Genomic DNA, 16,837 nt, shown 5'->3' on the forward strand with positions numbered 1-16,837 from the left:
CTCATGTTATGCAGTGTGTTTGATCTTCAGCAAGAACCAATGAAGTTCATTCTCATGTTACGCAACACGTTTGAGTTCCCTAAAGAACCAATGAAGTTCATTCTCATGTTACGCAGTGTGTTTGATCTTCAGCAAGAACCAATGAAGTTCATTCTCATGTTACGCAACATGTTTGAGTTCCCTAAAGAACCAATGAAGTTCATTCTCGAGTTACGCAGTGTTTGATCTTCAGCAAGAACCAATGAAGTTCATTCTCATGTTACGCAGTGTGTTTGATCTTCAGCAAGAACCAATGAAGTTCATTCTCGAGTTACGCAGTGCGTTTGATCTTCAGCAAGAACCAATGAAGTTCATTCTCATGTTACGCAGTGTGTTTGATCTTCAGCAAGAACCAATGAAGTTCATTCTCATGTTACGCAACACGTTTGAGTTCCCTAAAGAACCAATGAAGTTCATTCTCATGTTACGCAGTGTGTTTGATCTTCAGCAAGAACCAATGAAGTTCATTCTCATGTTACGCAACACGTTTGAGTTCCCTAAAGAACCAATGAAGTTCATTCTCATGTTACGCAGTGTGTTTGATCTTCAGCAAGAACCAATGAAGTTCATTCTCATGTTACGCAACATGTTTGAGTTCCCTAAAGAACCAATGAAGTTCATTCTCGTGTTACGCAGTGTGTTTGATCTTCAGCAAGAACCAATGAAGTTCATTCTCATGTTACGCAGTGTGTTTGATCTTCAGCAAGAACCAATGAAGTTCATTCTCATGTTACGCAACATGTTTGAGTTCCCTAAAGAACCAATGAAGTTCATTCTCGTGTTACGCAGTGTGTTTGATCTTCAGCAAGAACCAATGAAGTTCATTCTCATGTTACGCAACATGTTTGAGTTCCCTAAAGAACCAATGAAGTTCATTCTCGTGTTACGCAGTGCGTTTGATCTTCAGCAAGAACCAATGAAGTTAATTCTCGTGTTACGCAGTGCGTTTGATCTTCAGCAAGAACCAATGAAGTTCATTCTCGTGTTACGCAGTGTGTTTGATCTTCAGCAAGAACCAATGAAGTTCATTCTCATGTTACGCAGCACGTTTGAGTTCCTTAAAGAACCAATGAAGTTCATTCTCATGTTACGCAGTGTGTTTGATCTTCTGCAAGAACCAATGAAGTTCATTCACTTCTGCTTTGTCCCTGGATAAATCAGCCATTTTGAACGAGTTGGTTGACTGAATGATTCAATGACTTATTAAATAAAGCTTCTTTCGTTTCAAGTAATGAAAGTTGTTTTATGGTTTAGTTAACTAACATATCCCTGGGGATTGTTACAAACTTGATCATCAGGAAACATTGCAAAAAGGGAGATGTTGCATAATGAATGTGTGAAACAGGCTTTAATGTAGAAATGCAACAGAAGCTAATATCAACACCGTAACAATTCTAAGAAATCTCACTTTGAGGCATATGAAAAACTTTGTGTGTGTGTGTGTGTGTGTGTGGTCGTGTTCATGTTCATCATCTCTGTATGGGGATGTGTAGACTGAATATGCAAGTAAGAAGACACGACAAAGGTTATTTCATAAATAAATTACTGTCTTTTTAATGTCCATAGCAGAGTTCTTGTGATGTTTTATGGGGCTTTTATTGAAAGCATTATGACATTCTGTTTGAGTTGCTGGTATGGTAATGCTTCAGAGGCTCAGAAGAAAAGTAGTAACAATGACAAGTAAACTGTTAAGTTAACAAGTATAGAGAGTATATATAAAGAGAGAGTGCAGAACAAAGCTAACATCATTGTTAATGATACAAGGCATCCCTTATCTTATGCTTTTGAATTATTGCCATCTGGACGACGGTACTGTGTTCCCCGATGCATGAAAAGCAGGTCCAAACTATCTTTTATCCCCCAAGAAAATCGATTTTTAAATTCTTCTTCCAGTGTTGATTGATGGTCAGCTGGTCTGCTTATCCTAAATAAGATTTATTTGCTTTAAATTATTGTTTGTATATGCCAACTGTGATTTGTTTTAAATGTCTGTGTGAACTTGCTGCAAACTACTTTCCCTAAGGGGACAAATAAACACTACTGTCGCTGTGCAAGCGCATGTGTCTGAGACAGTTGTCCTGTCTGGAGAAGGTCTTACCGCACAGCTGACAGCGGAAGGGTTTCTCACCCGTGTGCACTAGTCTGTGTGTTAAAAGACGCTTCCTCTGTGTGAAACTTTTGCCGCACTCCTCACATCTGAAGGGTTTTTCGTCCATGTGCACTAGTTTGTGTGTTAATAGCCGCCCTCTCTGTGGGAAGCCTTTCCCGCACTCCTCACATCGGAAGGGTTTGGGGCCCGTGTGATTGCCGGCATTCAGAGTTTTGGGCAAACACGAGCTTGAATGTGAGGATGGGAGTGTGTTGAACGGTGTCGAGTCAGACTCGCTCGTGCTGGGTGAGCTTCTATGGGAATCCTGAAGATTCAAGTCGTACTCTATGTCTGCAATGCCAAAGCTCTCGTTCTGCAGAACAGCCAATAAACCGGACTGAGTCGACGTGGTCATCGGATCCTCCATCACATATGGATCTCTAAAACTCTGGGAATGTTGTTCCGACTCCACAAGATTTTCTGAATGGTCGAACGCTTTCCCTGAACACCATAAACGAGAGTTTCGGTCATGGCAGTGGTTTTGTCCTTTAAACTTCTGCTTTGCCTGAACTTGATTGAGTGTCTGATCCACAAGTTTTTCCACCTGTTCAATCTTCATCTCAAACTCCAGTCCGCTGAGCTCCTCTTCCTCCGGTTCCTTCATCGGCGTTATGGACTCTTCTTGTTTCGGCTGCTGTGAATTCACATCCGCCGCATGTGAAAAGTGAGCTTTCTCCTCTGAGAGATTCTTCACAACGATCTTTTCCTGGCTGTGTTGATTATCCCGAGTTTCCAGCGAATGAGCCGTTACACCTGTCAAGAAATACAAGTCATAAGTCGTAAGATATATTCATTTAAATTCTACAACAAAGCAAATAGTTCTTGGTGTAAAATCTACATAGCTGCTACAAATCATTAGGCTAATGAACCATGATAATATTTAATACATTAACTTTTAATATATTTATACACACACAAACACACACACACACACACACACTCTATGATGTTATTTGCTATTATTAAAGGGATAGTTCACCCAAAAATGTAAATTCTGTCACTGATTACTCACCCTCATGTCGTTCCAAACCCGTAAGACTTTCATTCATCTTCGGAACAAAAATGAAGATCTTTTTAATGAAATCTGAAAGATTTCTTTCCCTCCATTGACAGTCTACGCAACTACAATTTTGACGATTCGATTTTTTTAATAAATAAATCGTAAAACAAATACATCTGAACTGAGCGGTTAGGTCCAAATTTTCTGAAGAGACTTGATTGCTCTTTATGAAGAACAGACTTAAATTAGGCTTTTATTCACATATAAACATTGATCAGCGAACATAAAGAGAAGCTACAATGAAAGGGCTTGAAGCATGAGAACAAACCTCTAGCGGAAGCTCAAACTTGCAGCGTAACACCAGAATGAACCTCATTGGTTCTTGCAGAAGCTCAAACTTGCAGCGTAACACGAGAATGAACCTCATTGGTTCTTGCAGAAGCTCAAACTTGCAGCGTAACACGAGAATGAACCTCATTGGTTCTTGCAGAAGCTCAAACTTGCAGCGTAACACGAGAATGAACCTCATTGGTTCTTGCAGAAGCTCAAATTTGCAGCGTAACACGAGAATGAACCTCATTGGTTCTTGCAGAAGCTCAAACTTGCAGCGTAACACGAGAATGAACCTCATTGGTTCTTGCAGAAGCTCAAACTTGCAGCGTAACACGAGAATGAACCTCATTGGTTCTTGCAGAAGCTCAAATTTGCAGCGTAACACGAGAATGAACCTCATTGGTTCTTGCAGAAGCTCAAATTTGCAGCGTAACACGAGAATGAACCTCATTGGTTCTTGCAGAAGCTCAAACTTGCAGCGTAACACGAGAATGAACCTCATTGGTTCTTGCAGAAGCTCAAACTTGCACCGTAACACGAGAATGAACCTCATTGGTTGTTGCAGAAGCTCAAACTTGCAGCGTAACACGAGAATGAACCTCATTGGTTCTTGCAGAAGCTCAAACTTGCAGCGTAACACGAGAATGAACCTCATTGGTTGTTGCAGAAGCTCAAACTTGCAGCGTAACACGAGAATGAACCTCATTGGTTCTTGAGAAGCTCAAACTTGCAGCGTAACACGAGAATGAACCTCATTGGTTGTTGCAGAAGCTCAAACTTGCAGCGTAACACGAGAATGAACCTCATTGGTTCTTGCAGAAGCTCAAACATGCTGTGTAACACGAGAATGAACCTCATTGGTTCTTGCAGAAGCTCAAACTTGCAGCGTAACACGAGAATGAACCTCATTGGTTCTTGCAGAAGCTCAAATTTGCAGCGTAACACGAGAATGAACCTCATTGGTTCTTGCAGAAGCTCAAACTTGCAGCGTAACACGAGAATGAACCTCATTGGTTCTTGCAGAAGCTCAAACTTGCAGCGTAACACGAGAATGAACCTCATTGGTTCTTGCAGAAGCTCAAACTTGCAGCGTAACACGAGAATGAACCTCATTGGTTCTTGCAGAAGCTCAAACTTGCAGCGTAACACGAGAATGAACCTCATTGGTTCTTGCAGAAGCTCAAACTTGCAGCGTAACACGAGAATGAACCTCATTGGTTCTTGCAGAAGCTCAAACATGCTGTGTAACACGAGAATGAACCTCATTGGTTCTTGCAGAAGCTCAAACTTGCAGCGTAACACGAGAATGAACCTCATTGGTTCTTGAGAAGCTCAAACGTGCTGCGTAACACGAGAATGAACCTCATTGGTTCTTGCAGAAGCTCAAACGTGATGCGTAACACGAGAATGAACCTCATTGGTTCTTGCAGAAGCTCAAACGTGCTGCGTAACACGAGAATGAACCTCATTGGTTCTTGAGATGCTCAAACGTGCTGCGTAACACGAGAATGAACCTCATTGGTTCTTGCAGAAGCTCAAACGTGCTGCGTAACACGAGAATGAACCTCATTGGTTCTTGAGAAGCTCAAACGTGCTGCGTAACACGAGAATGAACCTCATTGGTTCTTGCAGAAGCTCAAACGTGATGCGTAACACGAGAATGAACCTCATTGGTTCTTGAGAAGCTCAAACGTGCTGCGTGACACGAGAATGAACCTCATTGGTTCTTGCAGAAGCTCAAACGTGCTGCGTGACACGAGAATGAACCTCATTGGTTCTTGAGAAGCTCAAACGTGCTGCGTGACACGAGAATGAACCTCATTGGTTCTTGCAGAAGCTCAAACGTGCTCCGTAACACGAGAATGAACCTCATTGGTTCTTGAGAAGCTCAAACGTGCTGCGTAACACGAGAATGAACCTCATTGGTTCTTGAGAAGCTCAAACGTGCTGCGTAACACGAGAATGAACCTCATTGGTTCTTGCAGAAGCTCAAACGTGCTGCGTAACACGAGAATGAACCTCATTGGTTCTTGCAGAAGCTCAAACGTGATGCGTAACACGAGAATGAACCTCATTGGTTCTTGAGAAGCTCAAACGTGCTGCGTGACACGAGAATGAACCTCATTGGTTCTTGCAGAAGCTCAAACGTGCTCCGTAACACGAGAATGAACCTCATTGGTTCTTGAGAAGCTCAAACGTGCTGCGTAACACGAGAATGAACCTCATTGGTTCTTGAGAAGCTCAAACGTGCTGCGTAACACGAGAATGAACCTCATTGGTTCTTGCAGAAGCTCAAACGTGCTGCGTAACACGAGAATGAACCTCATTGGTTCTTGCTGAAGCTCAAACGTGCTGCGTAACACGAGAATGAACCTCATTGGTTCTTGCTGAAGCTCAAACGTGCTGCGTGACACAAGAATGAACCTCATTGGTTCTTGAGAAGCTCAAACGTGCTGCGTAACACGAGAATAAACGTCATTGGTTCTTGCTGAAGCTCAAACGTGCTGCGTAACACGAGAATGAACCTCATTGGTTCTTGAGAAGCTCAAACGTGCTGCGTAACACGAGAATGAACCTCATTGGTTCTTGCTGAAGCTCAAACGTGCTGCGTAACACGAGAATGAACCTCATTGGTTCTTGAGAAGCTCAAACGTGCTGCGTAACACGAGAATGAACCTCATTGGTTCTTGCAGAAGCTCAAACGTGCTGCGTAACACGAGAATGAACCTCATTGGTTCTTGAGAAGCTCAAACGTGCTGCGTAACACGAGAATGAACCTCATTGGTTCTTGAGAAGCTCAAACGTGCTGCGTAACACGAGAATGAACCTCATTGGTTCTCTCTGAAGCTCAAACGTGCTGCGTAACACGAGAATGAACCTCAATGACCCTTTCCAAACCTGTAAGAACAAAAGTCTTACAGGTTTGGAAAGACAAGAGGGTGAGTAATTAATGAAACATTTTTTAGTTTTTTGGGGGAGGGGGGTGAACTAACCCTTTAAGTTATTTTATGTATTTAAATTCTTTTCTCTTCTAACACTTATTTGAGACCCTTATTGTTTTGATCTGTGACATTATCTGACTCCAGCATCCACATGAAGTCTCTAGAACAGACAAACAACACAGAAACAAACATACACATATTCATGCAATACATAGTGTAAACTAAATTGCCCAGAAAAACATGACAGCAACGATTTTGCATCAGAAAGTCATGGGTTTTATTGTCACTTGCAAAATGCATCTCATCGATGCTCCCATTTTAAATAATTCACGCAAACACAAAGTAGCAGAAAACAACATAGAAGACATATAGCATCGTTTTACAAGCTATAAAATGAAAAATGTAATTCATATATATAAATGAAATGCATTTTATGTGACAGTTGTTTATCAAATAGATGTAAAAGTGACCCGTTGACCGAATACTGAAAAAAATGCTAAAATACTAAAACCTTAAAGCAATATTACTAATTTATCATAAAAAACTTCTATAAAGTATATGTCAAAACAAGTAAAATTTAAAATAATGTGGCATTTCATAAAAGCTTGTCAAGCATGGATCTGTGACAGTGAATGCTACCAATACGCATACGCCTCCTCTTCAGTGTGGCTGCGCTGGTGCAGTTTTAGCGAGTTTAAATGCGAGTAGGACTTGCCGCATTCTTCACAACTGTACGGTTTCTCTCCAGTGTGTGAGCGCTGGTGTGAGATCAGGTGAGAGTTGCAGTAGAAGCCTTTGCCACACTGTGGGCAGGTGTACGGTCTCTCTCCGGTGTGGATTCTTTGGTGGATCTTCAGGTAGAAGCGCGTGGTGAAGGTCTTTCCGCACTGAGGGCAGCGAGAGCTTCTCTCTGCGTTTGTGTCTCCTCTGTGATCTGACGCCGATGGAAGCGCATGGTTAGCGGCAGCGGTTCTGTACGGTTCGTCCACGTGCCGGCGGTTCGGAGACACACCTCTGACGAATCGCTCACCTGTTTCCAGAGGAGAAGCGTCCAAACTCTGGGCTCCGGAGTTCACTGGATATTCCTGGGACACCGGTGAATTCCACATTCCACCGGGCTTCATTTTACTCGTTAGCATAAAATCACTACCTACAGATTGACGAACAAAGAACAGAGTTCATAATTCAGAGAGGACCATAATTCTAAAGATTGGTTAATTCTAGTACTCATATGAAGTGATCTCTGACCAAGTCTAGCTGGTCCTGTTGTTCCCGTGCTGAAACTATCCTGGTCTTCCACCTCTGGACCCAACGGGCAAAGAGCAGGAGAAACTAGGGATGAAATCAATCATCCAAATAAGCATAAAATGATTGAGAATGTACATTAGAATATCATATTTTGGCATCTGATATAAAACAGAAAAGCACTATCATAATTCTTAGTGTGTTTTACTCGGTCCGCTGTCCCACTGTTCGTCCTCCATGTGTTCCTCTTTGATCTGAATTGATTTGATTCCGTCTTCCTGCAGTTTAGAACGACAAAGAATCAGGTTACTCTATGATGTATACTGGAGAAGAATCTAATAATGAAGAATTCTTACGTTCAGTGTGAACGTCTGCGCTGAAGAAACGTCCTTGTGTGTCTCCGTCTGTGATTCTCCGTCATGATTTTCATTTATCTTTACGCAGTTGAGGTTTACCTCTGGTTGAGGATGAAAAGGATGAAATGCAACATATACATGCATTGTTAAAGGTGCAGTAACCGATTTCTGAGAAATGCTGTTGATATTTAAAATCACCAAAACAAACGCCTCTTCCCTTGATAGCTCCGCCCCCAAAGTCACAATCACCCCCCCCCCATCATAAGTGGACACGCCCCTTATTGCAGATTGGCTACAAATATGTTGTGCCGCTCGGTCTGATCCACTTTTAACAGTGTTTCTCAGAAATATCTTACTGCACTCATTTATTCACCCTCATGTCATTCCAAATCCATTGGACCCTATACCGACTAAGCTACTGAAAGAGATGCTTCTAGAGTTCATAAATCCTCTTCTTGATATTAATTAATCTTTGATATTAGGATATGTAACAAAAAATAAAAAGCTGGCTATAATTAAACCTCTTATTAAAAAAAACACAACTTTTTTGTCAATTACAGGCCGATCTCAAATCTACCATTTCTGTCAAAGATACTAGAAAAGGCGGTATCCTCACAACTATGTTCCTTTTTAGAAAGAAATGGTATATGCAAGGATTTCCAGTCAGGATTTAGACCATATCATAGTACTGAGACTGCTCTCATCAGAGTCACAACTGATTTGCTCTTATCATCCGATCGTGGTTGTATCTCTCTATTAGTGTTACTCGATCTTAGTGCTGCTTTGATACCATTGACCACAACATTCTTTTAAATAGACTTTTTTAATGTTGGCATTAGTGGAATTGCATTAACATGGTTTAAATCATACTTATCTGACTGTTATCAATTTGTAGCAGTTAACGAAGAGATGTCTTATCAATCACAAGTTCAGTATGGCGTACCACAAGGCTCAGTACTAGGACCGTTGCTGTTCACTCTGTACATGCTTCCCTTGTGAGATATCATTAGGAAGCATGGCATTAGTTTTCACTGTTATGCTGATGGTACTCAGCTCTATATTTCTTTGCGCCCGGCCAAAACTTACCAATTCACAAAATTAACGGAATGCACAGCTGATATAAAAAAAATTGGATGACTAGTAATTTCCTACTACTTAATTCTAAAAAAACAGAGATTCTAATTATTGGACAAAAAACTTCCTCACGTAATAACCCAGAATACTGTCTAACAATTGATGGATGTTATGTTAAGTCTTCGTCCTCAGTTAGGAAACAAGGGTGTCCTCTTTGATACCAATCTTTCATTTGAAAGCCAGGTTTCTAGCATCTGTAAAACCGCATTCTTCCATCTTAAAAATATATCTAAATTAATATCTACGCCATATGCTCTCAATGACAAATGCGGAACAGTTAGTTCATGCGTTCATGACATCAAGGCTAGATTATTGTAATGCTCTACTGGGTGGTTGCCCTGCACGCTTAATAAACAAACTACAGCTGGTCCAAAACGCAGCAGCTCGAGTTCTTACCAGAACCAGGAAGTATGACCATATTAGCCCGGTTCTGTCAAAACTGCACTGGCTCCCTATTAAACATCGTATAAATTTTAAAGTATTGCTGATTACTTACAAAGCACTAAATGGTTTAGTTCCTCAGTAGTTCCTCAGTACGTGAGCGGGCTCTTAACGCATTATAGTCCTTCAAGTCGATCTCAAAATTCTGGCCAGTTGATAATACCTAGAATATCAAAATCAACTGCAGGTGGTAGATGCTTTTTCTATTTAGCACATAAACTTTGGAATAGTCTTCCTAGTAGGGATGCACAATTAATAGAATTTCTAATCGCGATTACGATTATGGATGCCACGATTACGTAATCGTTCAAAGCCGCGATTACAAAAAAAAAAATCCACTCTGCATGCATTTAGAGTATGTTATGAGAGGCGAATCACAACTACTTCAGAAAACCCAGCACAATAGGAACTACCAGGCAGTGACGTATGAAATAAAAAGTCTTTCACCTCAGAAAAACGGACGTTCCTGTCATGTCAGCCGTTATAGGCTACTGTGCTCGTAGCGCACACTCTTCAATTGCACGCGCAAATGCGGCAGCGCGCTGTGTGTAAAGTGCAAAGGAAACTACGAGCATGCAACGTTGTTATGTTGTAAATTAGTAAGTCACGAAATAAAAGTAAAATGCCAATAAATCACGTTACTGGTACGTCATGTGTTAGCTGAGAAGGATTTGCATGCAGGTATGATTTTCATTCTATTCACCAGGAGCAGTTTCCATGTTTCATTAACAGTTCTTGTTAAGATTGTGTATTCACCATGGTAACTGTCGTTTCAATATTAACCCCAAAATGGCAATTTATTTTCACTTTGTGTTAACAGACTGTGTTATTTTTAATATTTTTAAATGACTGTGGTGGCTCATACCAACATTGTATTAACAAAAGCTAGTTTGGGACTGCTATTTAATAGCTTTAGCATAGGCCTAATGTTTATTTCTTAGTAGTCTTTACTATTAGTCATTATTTTTATTTTTTTAATGTAAATTGTGATAATCGTAATTAATAAAATCGCAAGTACAATTTCAAGGGAATAATCGCAATTATGATTTTTGTCATAATCGTGCAGCCCTACTTCCTAGTATTGTTCGGGAAGCAGACACACTCTGTCAGTTTAAATCTAGACTAAAAACACATCTCATTAACCTGGCATACAAATAGAACATTATAAATTGATATTATTCAAATCAATTAAATGATTGTTAAGCTGCATAAACTAGATCAGCCGGAACCGGGAACACTTCCCATAACACCTGATGTACTCGTTTCATCATAAGAAGAATGGCATCTAGACACGACCACAACTCATGATGTAGTCAGCCGGATCCGGGCCGTATCTAGATCAGATGGTGGACCTGCACCTATCCGGGCCGTATCTAGATCAGATGGTGGACCTGCACCTATCCGGGCCGTATCTAGATCAGATGAAGGACCTGCACCTAGACACGACCACAACGCATGATGTAGTCAGCCGTATCCGGGCCGTATCTAGATCAGATGGTGGACCTGCACCTAGACACGACCACAACGCATGATGTAGTCAGCCGTCTCCGGGCCGTATCTAGATCAGATGGTGGACCTGCACCTAGACACGACCACAACTCATGATGTAGTCAGCCGTATCCGGGCCGTATCTAGATCAGATGGAGGACCTGCACCTAGACACGACCACAACGCATGATGTAGTCAGCCGTATCCGGGCCGTATCTAGATCAGATGGTGGACCTGCACCTAGACACGACCACAACGCATGATGTAGTCAGCCGTATCCGGGCCGTATCTAGATCAGATGGTGGACCTGCACCTAGACACGACCACAACTCATGATGTAGTCAGCCGTATCCGGGCCGTATCTAGATCAGATGGTGGACCTGCGCCTAGACACGACCACAACGCATGATGTAGTCAGCCGTATCCGGGCCGTATCTAGATCAGATGGAGGACCTGCACCTAGACACGACCACAACTCATGATGTAGTCAGCCGTATCCGGGCCGTATCTAGATCAGATGGTGGACCTGCACCTAGACACGACCACAACACATGATGTAGTCAGCCGTATCCGGGCCGTATCTAGATCAGATGGTGGACCTGCACCTAGACACGACCACAACGCATGATGTAGTCAGCCGTATCCGGGCCGTATCTAGATCAGATGGAGGACCTGCACCTAGACACGACCACAACGCATGATGTAGTCAGCCGTATCCGGGCCGTATCTAGATCAGATGGAGGACCTGCACCTAGACACGACCACAACTCATGATGTAGTCAGCCGTATCCGGGCCGTATCTAGATCAGATGGAGGACCTGCACCTAGACACGACCACAACACATGATGTAGTCAGCCGTATCCGGGCCGTATCTAGATCAGATGGTGGACCTGCACCTAGACACGACCACAACACATGATGTAGTCAGCCGTATCCGGGCCGTATCTAGATCAGATGGAGGACCTGCACCTAGACACGACCACAACTCATGATGTAGTCAGCCGTATCCGGGCCGTATCTAGATCAGATGGTGGACCTGCACCTAGACACGACCACAACTCATGATGTAGTCAGCCGTATCCGGGCCGTATCTAGATCAGATGGTGGACCTGCACCTAGACACGACCACAACGCATGATGTAGTCAGCCGTATCCGGGCCGTATCTAGATCAGATGGTGGACCTGCACCTAGACACGACCACAACTCATGATGTAGTCAGCCGTATCCGGGCCGTATCTAGATCAGATGGAGGACCTGCACCTAGACACGACCACAACGCATGATGTAGTCAGCCGTATCCGGGCCGTATCTAGTTCAGATGGTGGACCTGCATCTAGACACGACCACAACTCATGATGTAGTCAGCCGTATCCGGGCCGTATCTAGATCAGATGGTGGACCTGCGTCTAGACACGACCACATTGCATGATGTAGTCAGCCGTATCTGGGCCGTATCTAGATCAGATGGAGGACCTGCGTCTAGACACGACCACATTGCATGATATAGTCAGCCGGATCCGGGCCGTATCTAGATCAGATGGAGGACCTGCGTCTAGACCAAGGGGCAACATTCTCATCTGAAAAATGAAGCCTACCCGGAAGTGCGAAAAACTGCAATACATCGAAAATCCGCTAGGGGAAGGTCCCAAAAGGGAGCAAATGTCCATAGCCCCCATGTTAAAATGTCCGTTTTCACAGCATAAATTCATGTTTTTACAGGTTGGTCCCATGGACTTTTATTGTATTTTTCGATAGGTTCCGAGTGCCTGACAACGGCGAGGGTAGTGAATTTTTTTCTAACTCGTTAGTTTAGATAGTATTTAGATATAAAATGTATGACAAATAAGGGCGTGGTTAACTTTGATTGACAGCTTGATTGACAGCTTAGGCTGCGCCAACTGGAGAATGACAACATAAGAAGCGCCATTTTTTAACACATTTGAAATATAATACTACTGTTTCTGTATCATGAAATGTAGTTTTAAGAGTTTTTCAGGCAAGAATGTAGTTGTTTAAAGCTCAAATCTGTGGTTTATTTAAAGATTTATGAAAATTTTATCCAGTTGTGAGATCCAGCGATGACCGGGCGCTCGGCGCATGTACCCCGCCTGCAACAGCTTTTCCTCGGCTAGTCGTTCGCCGCTGACCCTGGCGTCTCTGTAGTGGTTAAACATGAGGTATAATTCGTCTTGTGTAACGTTATATCTAACGGGCGATTTTTGGTTTTGTGAATCTATAACTTGTTCCCTGGCCAATCGTTTTGGCTGAGGGGAAGTTTCATAACTTTATAAGCTATTTAACTTTACCGTTGTATGGTTAGACTAGAGCACTGACTTTGTATGTTTGACTGAATTGTTTGCTTTATTTGTATAGCTTCTTATACCTTTTACTTATACTTTTATAATGGCTAATATTGATAAAACTGAAATTTAACAAAAAGAGACTGGGTTGAGTTTTGTCATTTTAAATTTTAATACAACGAAGATGATATATATATAATGTTGTTTACTGCAAAAATCTGTTGTTTAGTACAAATGCACATATTGCCTGGACCATATTAAAATGTTTAATATTTGTATATTATATTTAAAACGAAAAGAGGCAGGTTTGTGTTTTATATTTAGTTTTTTTATAAATAGGCAAACGTAATGTGCAGTGAATATAATCAATACGCGTTGCCTGAACCACATTTGTGTGGCTATAGTGTTTAAGATTTCTTTAAATGAAAACGAAAAGAGTTAGTATGGTGTTTTATAACATATTTCGTTGCCTAAAATATAAACAAAGATGACCGGAGTAGCAGAGCGAGCTGAGTGACGCGCGCTGTGTCAGAAGGTGGGCGGGGTTAGGATTTCCCAAGATTTCCCAAGATGGCGCCGCCCATACCCCCCATAAACGGCTTCAAAACCGTTCTTCAGAAAGTCTATGGGTGACGTCACAGACGCTTTGTCCATATTTTTTACAGTCTATGGTCTAGACATGACGACAACACATGATGTAGTCAGCCGTATCTGGGCCGTATCTAGATCAGATAGAGGACCTGCTCCTAGACACGACCACGTTGCATGATGCATGAAGTGTCAGCTGAAATTGTGTCAACTAGACTCTCCACTGTGAAAGCCTCATCGACCCGACAAAAGTTTTTTTTCACGACAAAAGTTTTTTCCTCTGTACAGATAAAAAAGGTTATCAAAATGACTCCCGTTCACACGCATCCGCGTGTTTATTAGGCTATTCATGCTGCATTAAAGAAATATAGGTTTGGAACGACATGAGGGCGAGTACATGATAGAAGAATGATAATTTTTGTATAAATTATCCCTATTAGTGGTATTAACAACAGTACACAACCATCTGATACCTTTGTTTATATGTTGTATGATGTGTTTTTGCAAGGGTAATAAGCATTAATACTTAAAGTTAAAATGATTTAGAATTTGCAACCCATTTTACTTCGGTATTGTAACACTGATAATACTGAATCAAAGCATATGGAATGAGAATGTGAAAATTAGGCCTAGATGATGAAAAGTGGATGTTATAGACCAGAATAGAGGCAGATCTGAATGCAGGTATAACTTTATCATAGATGAGTTTTAAAGGATACAATGATTGACTACAGGGGGACTTTAAAGTTATAAAAAAGTTATTCCAGTAACGTTAACAGAACGTTTGTTTGAAGTTAATTGGTTTTCAAGAATGTTTTCAAAACATTAACATAAATGCGTTAAATACATTGTTACTGAAATTTTAGTTGGATATTCATCTAACATTTTTTAGTTACAACTAATTTCAGAATGATCAGAGAACACTCAAAGGTAACGTTCCAATGTTTGCAAAATTATCAAATGGAATGTTCCTTTAACGTTCGCATAACCAATAAAAAACGGGTTTGAACAACTGGTGGAACTCTACAACCTTGCTTCATTTAGTATACGCGTTCTATATGTAAATTAGCCTTGCCTCCACTCACTCACAGAAGCTCAGAGATCCACTTGTGGACGATCACACGTTGACCTGATTGTTTTAAAACTTGACGGTTTTAAAAAACTGGACTTTTGAGAGCATTCAGAAATAACATTTTCATAACTTACATTTTTTTGGTAGTTTTTTTCCGGGCACTTTTTGTTAGGGTAGTAACGCTTACCTTCGAAGTTGGTGGCGTACCAACGGTGTAAACTAACAGAACGGCCGTTTCTGTCAAACGCAGACCTTAAGCGAAACCCATTTCGTGCTGTGTTCAATTCTGGAAGCATTCATGAGTGAAATGCCTTTAACACATGCGTGAATTCTATGTTATTCCGCCTTCTTCAAAGTGCAATAACTCAAGCCAACGGGCTCGTAAACAGGGTCTTTAGAGGAAAACAGCCGAAATGCATCTTTTCATGATCTCTGTTTGCTAGTTATATGTGCACTGTAAAAATTAGGCTATTGTTGGTTTAACTTAAAAAAGTAAGTTAACCTGGTTGCCTTAAAATTTTGAGTTCATTAAAATAAAAACTGTAAGTTAATACAATGAAGGAGATTGGTTTAATAAATAGAAACTCAAAATAATATGTTATCTGAAACACATTATCAAAGTTGATTTGACAAAAGCTGTGATAACAAATCATGAAAATGACAGGTTGAAGGGGCGGAGTCAACACTTAGCCTAGGTCTCTATTGGCTGAACAGCCGCGAGGCCTTGCATACGTCACCGGTTAAAGGAAGTCGTTTCAGCGGAAGAGCAAGTTAATACATTGTGATTATAGAGTGAAAGGAGCAAAAGTCAGGGATGAGTCCCGCCTCATGTTGAGTTTAAACAGTGTCATATGAGAACTGAAGTACCTCTCTGTCCGCTGGTGTTGACTTGTGTTCCCACTGAGCGCAGGTTCGACTGGTTCTGTCGGGCTGATCGCAGTTCGCTCTCGGTAAACTGCAGTTTGAGCATCAGCGTCTCGACCTCCATCTTCCGGCGCGTCATCTCCTGCTCCACCGCGCGACTCATCTCCAGCAGCGCGCATTTGGCGAAGCGCTCGAGGATCGACGCGAGCGTCGCGTGGATATCAGCCGATGCAGACATTAGAGCCGCTTAATGGCGAATAATAAAAGTCAAAAATGTTTGTAAAGCGTTTTGTTCAAAGAGCCTCGGGTCCAATCTGGTGTTTGTTCTTTCTTTCAGCCACACTGGGGTCGAGGACGCGGACAGTCGAGCATGTACCACTAGTGTTTACACAAATCCCACAAAACAGAGTTGACCGTTTTCCTGGTGGAGTGACGTCACCGTTTAAAGGACCAGTAGATTTCGCCCTGTCTTTTCAGTACCGTCAATCCCAGTGTAGAAGCGCCGTTATAAACATAGACAGTAAGACAGGTTATAAACCATCAGGGAATCATTCGATTTAAATCTCGAAAACGGAAAAACGGTCCCATTTCACAGACTGTGATGACGCGATTTAACGGTCATCAGCATCGCAAATTCTGCACATTTAAAAACATTTTGTACATATAACACTTTGTATTACATTATGTATTATATTACATTTGAATCATTAAAAAAAAAAAAAAAAAAAAACTAGTTAACGCTGCTGTGAGGGAGCGACGTTATTCTCCCTGCCGGTTTCAATCTGTTGTTTTTTTTTTCTCATTTTGAAAGTTGTGAAAACACTATTGTGAGTTTTTCTTTTGCTATTTTAGCAAATTGGGACACACACACACACACACACACA

General features: G+C 41.6%; 1 protein-coding gene across 4 annotated transcripts; it reads right to left on the reverse strand.

Annotated features, from left to right (window-relative positions):
• Positions 1-1,501: 1,501 nt before the first annotated feature.
• On the reverse strand, positions 1,502-16,582 carry LOC311291673 (uncharacterized protein). Of its 4 annotated transcripts, none has more exons than XM_084410855.1 (6): positions 15,957-16,582; positions 8,065-8,165; positions 7,917-7,986; positions 7,712-7,795; positions 7,494-7,613; positions 1,502-2,941 (listed from the first exon to the last, which is right to left on the reverse strand). In XM_084410855.1, the coding sequence occupies exons 1-6, from the start codon at positions 16,189-16,191 to the stop codon at positions 2,058-2,060; spliced, it is 1,494 nt and encodes a 497-aa protein (XP_084266981.1). In that variant the 5' UTR covers positions 16,192-16,582; the 3' UTR covers positions 1,502-2,057. The 4 variants fall into 4 exon arrangements, with proteins under 4 accessions (XP_084266981.1, XP_084266983.1, XP_084266982.1 ...); XM_084410857.1 differs by lacking the exon at positions 15,957-16,582 and adding an exon at positions 11,216-11,561 and having other exon boundaries at positions 8,065-11,030; XM_084410856.1 differs by lacking the exon at positions 15,957-16,582 and adding an exon at positions 11,143-11,561 and having other exon boundaries at positions 8,065-11,030.
• Positions 16,583-16,837: the final 255 nt, after the last annotated feature.

The sequence above is a fragment of the Rutilus rutilus genome, assembly GCF_951802725.1.
Source record: "Rutilus rutilus genome assembly, chromosome: 6".
NCBI lineage: Eukaryota > Metazoa > Chordata > Actinopteri > Cypriniformes > Leuciscidae > Rutilus > Rutilus rutilus.

Bases quoted from the DNA above. Each gene is read 5' to 3' on its own strand.
- LOC311291673 (XM_084410855.1), bottom strand. From the start codon at position 16,191: ATGTCTGCATCGGCTGATATCCACGCGACGCTCGCGTCGATCCTCGAG. The intron at 7,614-7,711 runs GTCAGAGATCAC...GTCAATCTGTAG, and splicing joins AACAGGACCAGCTAGACTTG to GTAGTGATTTTATGCTAACG. The intron at 2,942-7,493 runs GTGAGCGATTCG...ATTTCTTGACAG, and splicing joins CGCTTCTCCTCTGGAAACAG to GTGTAACGGCTCATTCGCTG.